Source organism: Rana temporaria, chromosome 10, assembly GCF_905171775.1.
Source record: "Rana temporaria chromosome 10, aRanTem1.1, whole genome shotgun sequence".
In the NCBI taxonomy this organism is placed as follows: Eukaryota; Metazoa; Chordata; class Amphibia; order Anura; family Ranidae; genus Rana; species Rana temporaria.
This window is the reverse complement of record NC_053498.1, coordinates 33,261,348-33,277,659: the sequence shown is the minus strand read 5'-3', so window position 1 is coordinate 33,277,659 and position 16,312 is coordinate 33,261,348. Positions and strand designations below refer to the sequence as shown.

Genomic DNA, 16,312 nt, shown 5'->3' with positions numbered 1-16,312 from the left:
GGGACTTCTGTTCGATGGCTATACACACCATCGAACAGAAGCCCGCGCGTAAACATTACGCGGGGCGTGTCCGCGGTGTCGCCGCGTCGATGACGCGGTGTCGCCGCGACAATGACGCGGCGACGTGGGCGGGCCGCCTTAAATATGCTTCCACGCATGCGTCGAAGTCATTCGACGCATGCGAGGGATGCGGGCGGCAGGACATGTACGGTAGGTCTGTACAGACGACCGTACATGTCCGGGCGGACAGGTTTCCAGCGGACTGTTTTAAAACAAGTCCGGGAAACAGTTGTCCGCTGGAAACCTGTCCGATCCGTCCCAAAATGGTCCGCTCGGGCCAACACACGGCCAAACATGTCTGCTGAAACTGGTCTGCGGACCAGTTTCAGCAGACATGTTTGGTCGTGAGTACGGGGCCTTAGTGTGAACCTAGGGCCAAGGCTTATGCGGCATAGACACAACCGTTTTTCATGTCATGGAAAAAAACAAAGGCCCAGATTCAGAGAGAATTTACGCCGGCGTATCCATAGATACGCTGCGTAAATTCAAATCTGCGCAGGCGTATCTATTTTCGGTATTCAGAAAGCTAGATACGCCGACATTAGCCTAAGGCCGGGTACTCACGACCAAACATGTATGGTGAAAGCGGTCCGTCGGACCGTTTTCACCATACATGTCTGCCAGAGGGCTTCTGTACGATGGTTGTACACACCATCGTACAGAAGTCCGCGCGTAAACAATACGCGGGGCGTGTCCGCGGTGTCGCCGCGTCGATGACAGGGTGTCGCCGCGACAATGACGCAGCGACGTGGGCGGCCCGCCTTTAAAATGCTTCCACGCATGCGACGCATGAGGGACGGCGGGCGCCTGGACATGTACGGTAGGCAGAATTCCAGCGGACTGTTTTAAAACAAGTCCAGGAATATTTGTCTGCTGGGAAAAGGCCCGGCGGGCAAATGTTTGCTGGAATTCGGCCCGCTCGCGCCCACACACGACCAAACATGTCTGCTGAAACTGGCCTGCGGACCAGTTTCAGCAGACATGTTTGGTCGTGAGTACGGGGCCTAAGATACGACTGTCATAAGTCTCTTACGCCGTCGTATCTTAGGTTGCATTCTGACGCTGGCTGCTAGGGGCGCTTCCGTTGTTGTCGGCATAGAATATGCTAATTACCTAGATACGTAGATTCACAAACGTACGTACGCCCGGTGCAATTTATTTACGTCGTTTACATTAGGCTTTTTCGGCGTAAGGTTGTTCCTGCTATTAGGAGGCGCAGCCAATGTTAAGTATGGACGTCGTTCCCGCTTCGAAATTTGAATTTTTTACCTAGTTTGCGTAAGTCGTTTGCAAATAGGGCTGGACGTAATTTAGGTTCACGTCGAAACCAGTACGTCGTTGCGCCGTACTTGGAAGCAATGCACACTGGGATATGTACACCGACGGCGCATGCGCCGTCCGTAAAAAACATCAATCACGTCAGGTCATCATACATTTACATAAAACACGCCCCCCCTTCCACATTTGAATTACGCGCGCTTACGCCGGCCCCATTTACGCTACGCCGCCGCAAATTACGGAGCAAGTGCTTTGTGAATACTGCACTTGCTCCTGTAAGTTACGCAGGCGTAGCTTAAAGACGATACGCTGCGCCGCCGTAGGAGGAAGCGCAGCTACGTGAATCTACCCCAAAGTTTTTCTCGACGTGATTCCTCTCAAGCCTGCCTTGCATACACACGATCGTGATAAAAAATGCTTGAGCAATAGGCGGTGACGTACAACATGTACGACGGCACTATAAAGGGGAAGTTCCATTCGAATGGCGCCACTCTTTGGGCTGATTAAGCAAATTTTCCTTCCCATAACTTGCTCCTGAGCATGCACGTTTTTTTTCCTTAAAGCCTACACAGACGTTTTTTTACGATGAGAAAAACGACAACGTGAAAAACGACGTGAAAAAATAGAGCATGTTCTAAATTTTTAATGGCCATTTTTCTCGTCGAGAAAAATGCTCTGGCGCCTACACACGGCCGTTTTTAACGATCAATTTAAAAAATTGCATTTTTCTCGTCATGAAAAACGGTCGTGTGTACGCGGCATAATTGGTTTGATTTGATTTCGATTTTTCTTCTGTTCCGTCACTTAGAATTTTGTAAAAAAATAAAACAAACAATTAAAATATATATTTTTGAAACCATTCTTACTTTACAGCTTTTCTTCACACCTGCCTAAAACCTTTGCACAGTACTGTATATATAAACATGTTTTGCCTTTCTTTTCTGTTTTAAACTGAGAGGGTTGTTTTACATGGTCAAGGTCACATACAAGGTAATAAACGTGAACACAGAGTGGAATCCGCTGTCTTGTAACCTAAACTTGTAGTGCCACCTAGGGGTGATATTTTGTATTACCAAGCTGCTCCAAACTGGAACCTCTTATGGGGAGGAGCAGGAAGTCTGTAAAACAGCATGCAATATTTAGGAAACTGAAACTAGTCATTCTGCTATAAAAGCTTCTGCCGACAGCCTTCCAATCCACCTGATATCCACACACTGAGACTGATCGCACACAACTCCAGGATTTCCAATAGAGTTGTGTTATCTTACCTGGCATTCAACTTTTCAGGTACGAAGCGTAGATAGTATTTAGCATTTGAGTTGCTTGCCAAACTTGTGACCACACACAAAGTGAGGGCAAATAACATGTGTGAATGCACAGATTGCAATAAAGATCTGAAAGAGGGTCTAACCCTTTCCACTATTTAAAACTACAAAAATAAAAAAAATGGCTGGAGTTCCACTTTAAGCACTCTGGTCCTAAATCGATGTAAGCATACTACTGGATTAGCTTTGGTATACCGTATTTTCCGGCGTATAAGATGACTTTCTAACCCCTTAAAATCTTCTTAAAAGTCGGGGGTCGTCTTATACGCTGGTAACCTAACCTTACCTTATCCCAGAATCGCGGCCGTACGATTTTTCAAAAGCCGCGCCTCCTACGTCTTCTGTTCCGTGATAGGCGGAAACACTCAGCTTCCCAGGAGGCACTGTGTTCAGTGTTCGCCTATCACGGAGGCCCTCTCGTCCTGTGTTTAGTGTCTGCCTATCACGGAGGCCCTCTCGTCCTCGGACAAGAGGGCCTCCATGATAGGCGAACACTGAACACAGTGCCTCCTGGGAAGCTGAGTGTTTCCGCCTATCACGGAACAGAAGACGTAGAAGGCGCGGCTTTTGAAAAATCGTACGGCCGCGATTCTGCATGTCTTGGGATAAGGTAAGGGCACAGTCTGGCATGTACTGGGGCACAGTCTGGCATGTACTGGGGCACAGTATGGCATGTAATGGGGCACAGTCTGGCATGTAATGGGGCACAGTCTGGCATGTAATGGGGCACAGTCTGGCATGTAGTGACACAGTCTGGCATGTAATGGGGCATAGTCTGGCATGTAATGGGGCACAGTCTGGCATGTAGTGACACAGCCTGGCATGTAATGGTGGCACCGTGAGGCGAGGCATGACTAGTAGGAAGGGGGTAGTCTTATACGGCGAGTATATCCCAAAACCAACATTTTGGCTGGAAAATTAGGGGGTCGTCTTATACGCCGGCAAATACGGTAGGTCTACAAAAACATAGTAGTTTTTTATGGGTTTATACTTTTGTTATGGGATTAAATAGATTAGATTTGATGGATGGATTACATAGATTGAAAGTATTTTTATGGATTGCATAGATTCGATTGATTTAAATTAAATAGTATACAAGGTCTAATTTACATGCACTACCTCCCTATAATACAGACATTTTTAAAGGGAAAAGTAGAACATGCGAGTTTTAAGGTGCATATTAATCAAATTGAAAATAAAAATCTAATTTATAAATTGTATTTAATAAACATCGTTAAAATTTAAATTACAAATAGTAAAACCAACATGAATAAATTCATACGGTCGCTGTACTAAAGCTTTTTGACTCTACATGTTTCGCCAAGATCACTTTCTCAGGAGCTTCCACAAGACTTTATGTACAATATCACTATAGATAAGCAAAAAATATATAAGTAAACAAGAAAATGTATTTATGTTTTTGTAAATTCATAACACACATAGTAGAGACCATGCTATGATATAAAAATCTAAAAATATTTAATTTACATATACATATAACAAAATACAATCATATGTATATAGGTCGTCTGGTTTTAATATTTGTAATTTTAACGATGTTTAGCACAGGAGCTCTTTTTTATGCATCAGTGATCACTGATAATCTATACAGGATCATAAACGTGGGAATTGCACTTCTTTGCACAGTAGCACTTTATATTAATATCACTGTTTACTTGTTGCCTGGAATTGTTTTTTAAGGAAGTATATGGTATGGTTGACATAGACTTTGCACTTTTATCTCTCTTCCCTTAAAGCGGAGGTTCACCCTAAAAAACAACTATGAACCATGCCATCCAGCATACTAGCGTCAGCTACAGTATGCCTTTATTTTATTTTTTTGCGCTGTACTTACAGTTTAATCCTTTAGTTTTGTTTCAGACTCCCGCGGGGAGTAGGCGTTCCTATGAAGAGGGGAACATGATTGACGTCCGGCTATGGTGCGTCCCGCTTTCCGAAAATTGCCGGAGTAGGACTCGTCTCTTCACGGCGCTATACGGCGCCTGCGCACAGACTAGGAGCTGACTGCGCAGGCGCCGTATAGCTCCTAGTCCTATTTCGGCTATTTCCGGAACGCATGACGTGCCATAGCCGGCCGTCAATCATGTTCCCCTCTTCATAGGAACGCCTACTCCACGCGGGAGTCTGAAACTAAACTAAAGGATTAAACTGTAAGTACAGTGCCAAAAAAATAAATAAAGGCATACTGTTGCTGACGCTAGTATGCTGGATTGCATGGTAGACCAAGGTTTTTTTTTTTTTAGGGTGAACCCCCGCTTTAAGTAGAGAGAAACACTAGTCATTCCATTGCAAACTTCGTTTTTACATGAAACATAAACATGGACTTCTGCTAACAAAAGAGAAGAAGCAGTTACACTGAGTTCACTAACACCAATGGTCTGGTTTATAGACATCTGCACCCCCTGTAGCCCTAATATTAATGGTCTGGTCCATAGACACCTGCACCCCCTGTAGCCTAATATCAATGGTCTGGACCAGGGGTCTCCAAACTATGGCCCTCCAGTTGTTTTAGGAACTACAATTCCCATCATGCTTAGTCATGTCTGTGAATGTCAGAGTTTAACAATGCCTCATTGGACGTGTAGTTTCCGCAACAGCTGGATGGCCGTAGTTTGGAGATGCCTGGTCTGGACCATAGACACATGCAACCCCCTGTAGCCCTAATATCAACGGCCTGGTCCATAGACATCTGCACCCCCTGTAGCCCTAATATCAATGGCCTGGTCCATAGACATCTACACCCCTGTAGCCCTAATATCAATGGCCTGGTCCATAGACATCTGCACCCCCTGTAGCCCTAATATCAATCTACACCCCCCTGTAGATTTAATATTAATGGTCTGGTCCACAGATCTCTGCCCCCCTGTAGCCCTAATATCAGTGGTCTGGTTCATAGCCATATGCACCCCCTGTAGTCCTAATATTAATGGTCCGGTCTACAGACATCTGCACCCCTGTAGCCCTAATATCAATGGCCTGGTCCATAGACATCTGCACCCCCTGTAGCCCTAATATCAATCTACACCCCCCTGTAGATTTAATATTAATGGTCTGGTCCACAGATCTCTGCCCCCCTGTAGCCCTAATATCAGTGGTCTGGTTCATAGCCATATGCACCCCCTGTAGTCCTAATATTAATGGTCCGGTCTACAGACATCTGCACCCCTGTAGCCCTAATATCAATGGCCTGGTCCATAGACATCTGCACCCCCTGTAGCCCTAATATCAATCTACACCCCCCTGTAGATTTAATATTAATGGTCTGGTCCACAGATCTCTGCCCCCCTGTAGCCCTAATATCAGTGGTCTGGTTCATAGCCATATGCACCCCCTGTAGTCCTAATATTAATGGTCCGGTCTACAGACATCTGCACCCCTGTAGCCCTAATATCAATGGCCTGGTCCATAGACATCTGCACCCCCTGTAGCCCTAATATCAATCTACACCCCCCTGTAGATTTAATATTAATGGTCTGGGACACAGATCTCTGCCCCCCTGTAGCCCTAATATCAGTGGTCTGGTTCATAGCCATATGCACCCCCTGTAGTCCTAATATCAATGGTCTGGTCTACAGACATCTGCACCCCTGTAGCCCTAATATCAATGGCCTGGTCCATAGACATCTGCACCCCCTGTAACCCTAATATCAATCTACACCCCCTGTAGATTTAATTTGAATGGTCTGGTCTACAGATCTCTGCACCCTGTAGCCCTAATATCAAGGGTCTGTTTCAAAGACATTTGCACCCCCTGTAGCCTTGATATCAGTGGTCTGGTCAACAGACATCTACATCCCCTGTAGCCCTAATAGTATTGGTCTGTTTCACAGACATCTGACCCACCTGTAGCCCTAATATCAATGGTCTAGTCCAGGGGTCTCCAAACTTTTCAAGCAAAGGGCCACTTTATTGTCCTTTAGAAGCGCCGGATTGTGGCCAGCGGGGGCAGAAAATGTCCCGGGTCCAGCACCGGTGAGAATAAATGTGGCCTCGGAGTTGGTGGTCAGTAGGAGGAGGAGTAGGGCTCCTATCTGTAGAAGGAATAGTATCCCATCATTGATATCAGTTGGAGGAATAGTGCCCCCTTGTTGGTGTCAGTGTTAATAATAATGCCTCATATCAGTTGGAGAAATAGTGCCCCAAGGGCCACAATAATGCTAGCAAAGAGCTACATCTGGCCCTCGGGCCGCAGTTTGGAGACCCTTGGTCTAGTCCATAGAAAGCTGCACCCCTGTAGCTAAGCACTAATATGTTAAGATAACATACAGTATTATTCAAATTTCATTTTACAGAAAAAAATACCTCTGCATTGTTCATTTCCTGATATCTTGTCCTTATCATTTGAATTCTAGCCATTTGAATTCGACAAAATGGCATCCAGCAGACCCCTCATCATCCCCTGGCTGATTAGAAAGATCAATAGTCAGAAGTACCCGGGAGTGGAATGGGTCAACAATGAAAAGACTCAATTCAGGATTCCCTGGAAGCATGCCCTGAGGCAGGACCTGTCTGAGGATGACATCAAAATTTTTGAGGTATTCATTTTAGTTTAGTATAATTTCTATTGTAGAATATTTCATTTTGTTGTATAGTACCAGTTGGATTTTGGACAAATACTGAGGGATTTTGTCATAGTACTTTTATACCTCCATCAATGAAAGACAAAGAAGGTATTTCTTAGTATTTTGTAAGAGGGTACTTCTATGTATTTTAACTGTAAAGTTAAACGGTAACTCCACTTTCGTGGGAAAATAAAATAGCAAATAAAAAATAATAATATATAGGGGTAGATTCAGAAAGAAGTTACGCTGGCGTAACTTCTAGGATGCTCCGGCGTATCTTTTTTCTGTATTCAGAAAACAAGATACGCCGGAATTTGGCTACGATCCGACTGGTGTAAGTCTCTTACGCCGTCGTATCTTAGTTGCATATTTACGCTGGCCGCTAGGTGGCGCCTCCGTCGATTTACGCAAGGAATATGCAAATTATTTAGATACGCCGATTCAGAAACGTACGTCCGCCCGGTGCATTTTTTTACGTTGTTTACGTTAGGTTTTTTCCGGCGTAAAGTTACCGCTGCTATATGAGGCGTATCCTATGTTAAGTATGGACGTCGGGCCAGCGTAGAATTTTCCGTTGATTACGTTGTTTGCGTAAGTCGTTTGCGAATAGGGCTGTGCGTAATTTACATTCACATCAAAAGCATTGGCTTTTTGCAGGTTAATTTGGAGCATGCGCACTGGGTTACGTTCACGGACGGCACATGCGCCGTTAGTCAAATTACGTCAATTACGTGGGGTCAGCCTTCATTACCATACAACACGCCCACTACATGGATAATTTGAATTCTGCGGGCTTATGCTGGACCACATATGCTACGCCGCCTTAACTTAGGGCGCAGGTTCTTTCTGAATACAGAACCTGCCTAAGTTACGGCGGCGTAGCATATCTGAGATACGCTACACCCGCAGAAATTTACACCGGGCTATTTGAATCTACCCCATAGTGTATACAATTGCGACACAAGTCATGTTGTAATTGAATGTTATTAAAAATGACCTTTCCTTTTCAATCTGCAGCCACTGTAATTTTCTGAGAATCCAATGCAATATGGCTACCTGGTGTACAGACCACTCCCTATAAACATCCATGTCCTGCTTGTGTGATTGGCTCACCAATTTTCCCAGAAGTCTGCCTAAGATACAAGTCAGATTTCAGGCATCCCTTGCAACAACATTTTTTTTTGGTGAGACACGTCTAAAGGAATGCAGGCCCAGCAGTGTTCTCACTAGTGCAGGTGCATACCTGATACATAATTATGAAAAAGGTAGCAATCTACAACAAAGGTTGTTATAATCCTTGAAATGTACATAGATCCCCCACAGGGGAATGTTGTTGTTTTTTTCAACAAAAGTGGAGTTACGCTTTAATGGGGCACTAAGACTAAGACTCGGTTCACACTGGGGCGACACGTCAGGTGGCTCAGCCGCCTGACGAGTCGCGTCCCATTCAATGCAATGGAACCGTTCTAATAGATGCGACGCAAGTCGCTCCGACTTAGAAAAAGGTTCCTGTACGACTTCGGGGGCGGCTCGGGGCGACCTGCATTGACTTCTATACAGAAGTCGTTTTGCAAATCGCCTCTGAAGTCGTCCTCAAGACGATTTGCAGAGTCGCCCCCGAAGTCGTGCCGCTGGAGTGTGAACCAACTCTAATGGAACAACATTTTTTGGTTTAAAATAACAAACATGTTATACTTACTAGGGTTGTCCCGATACCACTTTTTTAGGACCGAGTACAAGTACCGATACTTTTTTTCATGTACTCGCCGATACCGATTACCGATACTTTTTTTTAAATGTGTCCCCAAATGCATCCATGTCCCCACAAATATGCAGCCATGTCCCCACAAATGCCGCCATGTCCCCACAAATATGCCGCCACGTCCCCACAAATATGCCGCCACGTCCCCACAAATTTGCAGCCATGTCCCCACAAATGCCGCCATGTCCCCACAAATATGCAGCCATGTCCCCACAAATATGCAGCCATGTCCCCACAAATGCCGCCATGTCCCCACAAATATGCCGCCACGTCCCCACAAATATGCCGCCATGTCCCCACAAATATGCCCCAACGTCCCCACAAATATGCCGCCACGTCCCCACAAATATGCCGCCATGTCCCCACAAATATGCCGCCATGTCCCCACAAATTTGCAGCCATGTCCCCACAAATGCCGCCATGTCCCCACAAATATGCCGCCACGTCCCCACAAATATGCCGCCACATCACCACAAATATGCCGCCATGTCCCCACAAATTTGCACCCATGTCCCCACAAATATGCAGCCATGTCCCCACAAATATGCAGCCATGTCCCCACAAAAATGCAGCCATGTCCCCACAAATATGCAGCCATGTCCCCAAGAGAAAGCCAAGCCCTCGTTAGACCCCCCCCCCCCCACCACCGCCGCCGTCTAGTTGATCAGCGCAGGGAACATTACACAGCTTTCATTTGAATAGCTGTAGAAAAATGTGTATATCCAGGACTCTCCAAGAATTTGAATCCTGACAGATAAAGTCTGTGTTGGAGAGGGTAGCAGATCTTCACACACTTTAGGCAGCACTCAGGGAGACAAGCGATCTCTAATGGGAACAGAAAAACAAACAAGGCGCCTCTAAGTGCAGAAATATAAAACTTTTAATATCCCCTAAAGGGGTTAAAAACACTTACAAGATGGTGGATGAAGCAGGCATGTAGCAGGTAAGTGTGTCCAGAAGATGTTCCAGTGGCAGGGCAGTCCCAGTCTGATGATAAAGCTTCCAGGGAAGTCCACGGGATAACAGCCAATTTGTGCTGTGTTTAGAGAACACAATGGTGATGGAGCCTGGGGATGATGTCAGAGGAAGCGAGACAAAAACCAGCATGGAACACAACCAGGAAGAGGGCAGGAAGTGTGTCATAGAGGCGGGATGTGTTTTGGAACAGCTCATTGATTCCTTCTTCAGCCAGGGTCCCGCAATCGCCAAGTGCGTGTGCAAGCGACGCAAATTGATATCCGTACCTCTGCCCGGCATGAAGCCCGTCTGGTCCGGGTGGACCAAGGCCGTGATGACAGAGTTCAGGCAGTTGGCCAGCACCTTCGCAAAGATCTTAGCATCCACGTTGAGAAGTGAGATGGGTCAATAAGAAGAACAAAGGGCAGGGTCCTTACCGGGCTTGGGGATGACCACTATTACCGCGTCACTCATCGAATCAGGGAGAGTACCGGACTCCGACGCCTGGGACAAGAGGGACAACAGCCTAGGGGCAAGGTCCTCCGCATAATTCTTATAGAATTCCACCGGGAACCCATCCGGGCCCGGCGTCTTCCCCCCCTGCATCATCTTCAGTGCCCGCCGAATCTCCTCCAACTTGATCAGAGCATCCAATTTTCCCGCCGAGGAGGAGGTGAGGACAGGGACATCCACAGCATCCAGGTACTCAACCAAGGCAGATTGCTCATACACCACTCTGGTGTAGTAAGTGGCGAAACATGCATTAATCTCCCCAGGAGTAGAGTGGGGGGCCCCATCATGATCCACAATTTGGGCAATGGTGGTGATCCCCGACTGTTCCTTAGACAGCCAGGCCAGGAGTCTACCAGTCCTCTCCCCCTGCTCGAAGATACGCTGCGACTGGTGAAGCATTCTCTTCTCCGCCAGGGACGTCCGTACGTTTTTTCACTTTAATGCATAGAATGCATTATGGTGAAAAAAACTTTTTCCTTTACAACTCCTTTAACTGTTTGTATTTGTTTTCCTTTTTAGAAGCCTTAAAGTATTTTCCTATTTTAACCTTTTAAAGCAAGGGTTAAAAACTGCAATATGTTATATCTTACGGCAAGCAAAAAGCTAATTTTATTATGCATAATATATGTTTATTTAATGACTCTTGTAGGACTGGGCTATTGATAGTGGCTGCTATGATCCACAAAGGCATAAACCAGACCGAGCAAGATGGAAGAGAAATTTTCGTTCAGCACTGAATCAGAAAGACAGCATCTGTATGGTTGCCGACTACAGATCGAACTCCGCTGATCCTCACAAAGTGTACGAGATCACAAGTAGCAACACCGAGAGTAAGAATACATCATGAGTCTTATGTTTGTTTGTTTTTTATATATATATGGACAAAGCTAATTAAACAATAACTCATACCTTTTAGCTAAAATAGCATATATAACACACCACAGTGTTTTTAGAAAAATGGCAATACTTTAAAAAAAATCTCCCATCCTGGGCGGGCGTCATATGATGTTCTGGGTTTCTTGGGGGGCGCGCAAGCTCCCCGGCACGCTCCCGAGTGACGCCCGCCGCGTCACTCGGGAGCCAATGCGCATGCCTGGAGGCCACGATGTCCGCCGGGCGCCCGCCATTGCCTGAAACAGAGCAGGGACGTGGATCTGTGTGTGTAAATAGGAGACCGATCCCAGTACAGAGGAACACTGATCGGTCTCCTCCCCTTGTGAGTCCCATCCCCCTACAGTTAGAATCACTCCCTAGGTAGCCCCTTGATTGTCCCCTAGTGTTAACCCCTTCCCTGCCAGTGACATTTATACAGTAATCAGTGCTAGCACTAATCACTGTATAAATGTGAATGTCCCAAAATAATGTCAAAAGTGTCCGATCTGTCCGCCGCAATGTCAGTCACAATAAAAATCGCAAATCGCCGCCATTACTAGTAAAAACAAAATATGGCTACAGCGTCCAATGACCGGGCAATTGTCGTTCAAATTGCGACAGCGCTGAAATTTGGCCTGGGCAGGAAGGGGGTGAAAATGCCCTGTTTTGAAGTGTGGTTGATTATTAAAGAAGTGTGGTTGATTATTAAAGAAGTTGCATAGCCATTTGCCCAGTGAAAGTGCACATACATACACATACGTGTGCGTCATTGACGTAAAGTCGTATTCAAGCACGACTTACGAAAACGACGTACCCGACGGGAAAAGACGACGCGGACCCGACGCCATACTTAACATGGCATACGTGGGACTGGCGTAAGGTTACCCCTCATATAGCAGGGGTAACCTTACGCTTACGCAAACGACGTAAGCGACGGTTACGCGACAGGATTTCGTTCGGGAATCGGTGTATCAGGCTCATTTGCATAAACAAATGAGACCTGAACGTAAACGCCACCTAGCGGCCGGCTGCGAATTACATTTAAGATCCGACAGTGTAAGTGACTTACACATGTCGGATCTTCAGCGTATCTATTCGAAAATGATTCTAGGAATCACTCGCATAGATACGCGGGTCAAAAAACAGAGATACGACGGAGTTTCCTGAGATACTCCGTCGTAACTCTTCTGAGAATATGGCCCAGAGTTCTATTTAGAGGTTTCAACAGCAGTTTCATGCAGATCATCATGTCAGCCTGAACACTCCCATCAAATATTCCTGGCCATCCTTTGGTGCAAGTCTGGGAAGCCTGAGTTAAATACTTCTTTATAATGTCTAATAATTCAAGAGAACCTGTACTGAAACAAATATAGATGCTGCCTTTGCTAACCTTATTCTAAAAATGCTGGCTGCCTGGCAAGTCTTTGGTTTCAATAATTTCTGAATCACCTAAAATGATGTCAAACAGGAGGTGAGCGTCAGGACCACCCATTATGATTTTCCATGTAGAACTCTGTATGGACAGTTTTAATCTGTATTAGTGAAATTTCCTACCCTGTGAACCTGATAGCTAAGGATGCCACTTACCACTTAGGCCCCGTACACACGACCAAACATGTATGCTGAAACTGGTCCGCGGGCCAGTTTCAGCATACATGTTCGGTCGTGTGTAGGCGCGAGCGGGCCGAATTCCAGCAAACATTTGCCCGCCGGGCCTTTTCCCAGCGGGCAAATATTCCTGGACGTGTTTTAAAACCGTCCGCTGGAATCCTGCCCGCTCGGACATGTACGGTCGTCAGTACAGACCTACCGTACATGTCCGAGCGCCCGCCGTCCCTCGCATGCGTCGAATGACTTTGACGCATGCGTGGAAGCCTTTAAATGGCAGGCCCGCCCACGTCGCCGCGTCATCGCCGCGTCATCGTCGCGGCGACGACGCGGACACGCCCCGCGTAGTGTTTACGCGCGGACTTCTGTACGATGGTTAGTACAAACATCGTACAGAAGCCCTCTGGCAGGCATGTACGGTGAAAACGGTCCGACGGACCGCTTTCATCGTACATGCTTACTCGTTAGTACCCGGCCTTAAAGAACATACCTGCTCAGTTTGTATTTTCTTTATGCCCAATTTGCTTTTTACTTTTTTTATTACTTACAGTTGGACCCGGTGAGCAGTGTGTCGCAATGGGTGGCGAGACAGATTTTCAAAAGTTGGGTTCTTGTAGCTATCAGGCTGGTGGCACAGCGGAGGTGAGTTTTTCCTACAATGATCACCCTGAGCTAAATTCTAAAGTCTATAATCAGCAATGGACATAATAGCGCCCCTGCCCTTAGATATAATCATTAGATTACCGGTAGATTCGATTAGATGGATGCAACTGTCCCCGATTTTGAGGGACTGTTCCTCATTTGAAACAGTCCCTCTGTCCCTCCTTCCTCCTCATTTGTCCTTCATTTTGGTCTGATCTATATATAGGGCCAGATTCACGTAGCTCAGCGGATCTATAGATCCGCTCGATCTACGTGAATTAAGATCCGCTCCCGCAAGTTTAGGAGGCAAGTGGCTAATTCACAAACCACTTACCTCCAAACTTGCGACGGCGGATCCTAAATCCCCCAGCGGAATTCAAATTCCGCGGCTAGGGGAGTGTCATATTTAAATCAGGCGCATTCCCGCGCCGATTTAAATGCGCAGGCGCCGTCCGCGAAATTTCCCGGCGTGCATTGCTCCCACTGACGTCGCTAGGACGTCAGTGGTTGCGACGCTTACGTAAACGACGTCCGTCCGTATTCGAGAACGACTTACGCAAACGACGTTAAAAAATTTAAATTCGACGCGGGAACGTACTTAACATTGGCTGCGCCTGATAAAAGAAAGGGTAAGTATACGACGGAAAACCGCTACGGAAACGACGTAAGAACACTGCGACGGGTCCGCGTACGTTCGTGAATTTGCGTATCTCGCTGATTTACATATTATTTATCGTAAATCAGCGGGAACGCCCCCAGCGCCATTTTTAAATTGAAAAAAAGATCCGACAGTGTAACACATTGTAACACTGTCGGATCTAGCCCTATCTATGCGTATCTGATTCTATGAATCAGGCGCATAGATAGGACCAGTTTACGTCAGAGATACGATGGTGTATCTGTAGATACACCGTCGTATCTCTTTGTGAATCTGGCCCATAGTTGTATGAAAAATGAAACTATGTATCTATAAAAAGTGTTTCCTAGTGCTAAACCTAAAATCGAATTTCTAAATTGCTGCAATTGTACATTTCAAAAGCCAATATAAAGTAATAGTAGGCTAATAGGTGTCCCTCATTCTCATCTCAAAAAGTTGGGAGGTATGTGGATTGATAGATTACATGGCTTAGATTAGATTGGATGGATGGATTGCATAAAAATTGATTGGATGGATTACATAGATTAGATTGGATGGATTACAAAGATTAGATTGGATGGGTGGTTTACATAGATTAGATTGGATGGGTGGATTACATAGATTAACTTGGATGGGATGGATGGGTTGCATATATTAGATTGGATGGGTAGATGGATGGTATAGATTAGATTGGATGGATGGCATTGATTAGATTGGATGGATGAATTACTTAAAATGAATGGATGGATTACTTAGATTGAATGGATGGATGGATTGCATAGATGAAATGGATGGATGGATTGCATAGATTAGATTGGATGGGTTGCATAGATTAGATTGGATAGATAGATAGATGGATGGACCTTAGATTGTAAGCTCCTTGACGGCAGGGACTGATGTGAATGTGCAATTTATATGTAAAGCACTGCATAAATTGATGGCGCTAAATAAGTACCTGTAATAATAACTTACTTAGATTAGATGGATGGATTACATACAGTATAATGGATGGATGGATGAGTTACATAGATTAGATTGGATGGATTATGTAACGGTCACCACCGTTTACGATATTCCCATTCCATTAACCCAAGACAGCTTCCGACACGCCACAATCCAGCAGACACGATCCATAAGAATTCCCTCAGAGAGACGAGACATACGCTCTGTGTTCTGAGTCAAATGAATGAACTTTAATGGTTCCTTCTCAGCTTTTTATGCAGTTACAAGCATGTTACAGTAATCAAAGGAACAAAGGAACTCTCCACCCACACATCACACAATGGGGCTTCAGTCACATGCTACAGACTTTTCGGCACCGGTCTGACACAATTAACATGACCTAATTACTACACCTGAGAGGTCAGACATTATGACTCACCTGCTATTCCTATCACATAGTATCATCAATAGACTTTTCACACAAACACATTCCTTTACTAAACATAATTGACATGCTAATTCCCTACCCCTGAAAGGAGACATCTGACCTTCCAGACTTAATCAGTACAATAGACCCAACACAGTATTAGCATCACGCAATGGACAATGGAATGTCTTTCAGGAGCCTATTGAGTTCAGAACAACTTGTAATATTTCAAGATATCCTGCAATACATGAATTATCAGTAATGTCCCATCTCATGTAATTTATAATTAATATTTCCCAGTCACCCTATGCCCAAAAGGGGCACAGGGTGACCCTAGACCCAAGAGTCATTAGTGACGCTGGCACAGGAGTACCCCCCATCCTTAAAAAGTCTCTGGTTGTCACGGGTCATTCCGTTACAGATTATATAGATTAAATTGCATGGATAGATGGATTAGAATGGATGGATTAAATAGATTAGATTGGATGCATAAATGGATGGATTACGTAAATTAGATTTGCGGATGGATGAACATGAGAGCAGTTGGGGTACCATGTAGAATGCCTCCCATGTGTGGTGCTGTGGTCTCCAGCATTCTTTTCTATAGACCACAAGACCTGTGTGTACCCCAGGGGTTACCATAAGCAGGTTCAGGTGATGCTTATTCTTGCTATCATAATCACTTCATATCAGTATATTAATAAT

General features: G+C 45.4%; 1 protein-coding gene across 2 annotated transcripts in view; it reads left to right on the top strand.

Moving 5' to 3' along the window:
* The first annotated feature begins 2,459 nt into the window (after nucleotides 1-2,459).
* The window catches only part of IRF3 (interferon regulatory factor 3), a 34,161-nt gene continuing 20,308 nt past the window's right edge, over nucleotides 2,460-16,312 (top strand). Inside the window, exons 1-4 of one of the 2 annotated variants that reach the window (XM_040327507.1) lie at nucleotides 2,460-2,625; nucleotides 7,037-7,219; nucleotides 11,128-11,308; nucleotides 13,510-13,601. In XM_040327507.1, the coding sequence (XP_040183441.1) occupies nucleotides 7,055-7,219; nucleotides 11,128-11,308; nucleotides 13,510-13,601 (438 nt within the window). In that variant the 5' untranslated portion in view covers nucleotides 2,460-2,625; nucleotides 7,037-7,054. The remainder of the gene's footprint in view (nucleotides 2,626-7,036; nucleotides 7,220-11,127; nucleotides 11,309-13,509; nucleotides 13,602-16,312) is intronic. The other variant, XM_040327506.1, reaches the window with a different exon arrangement.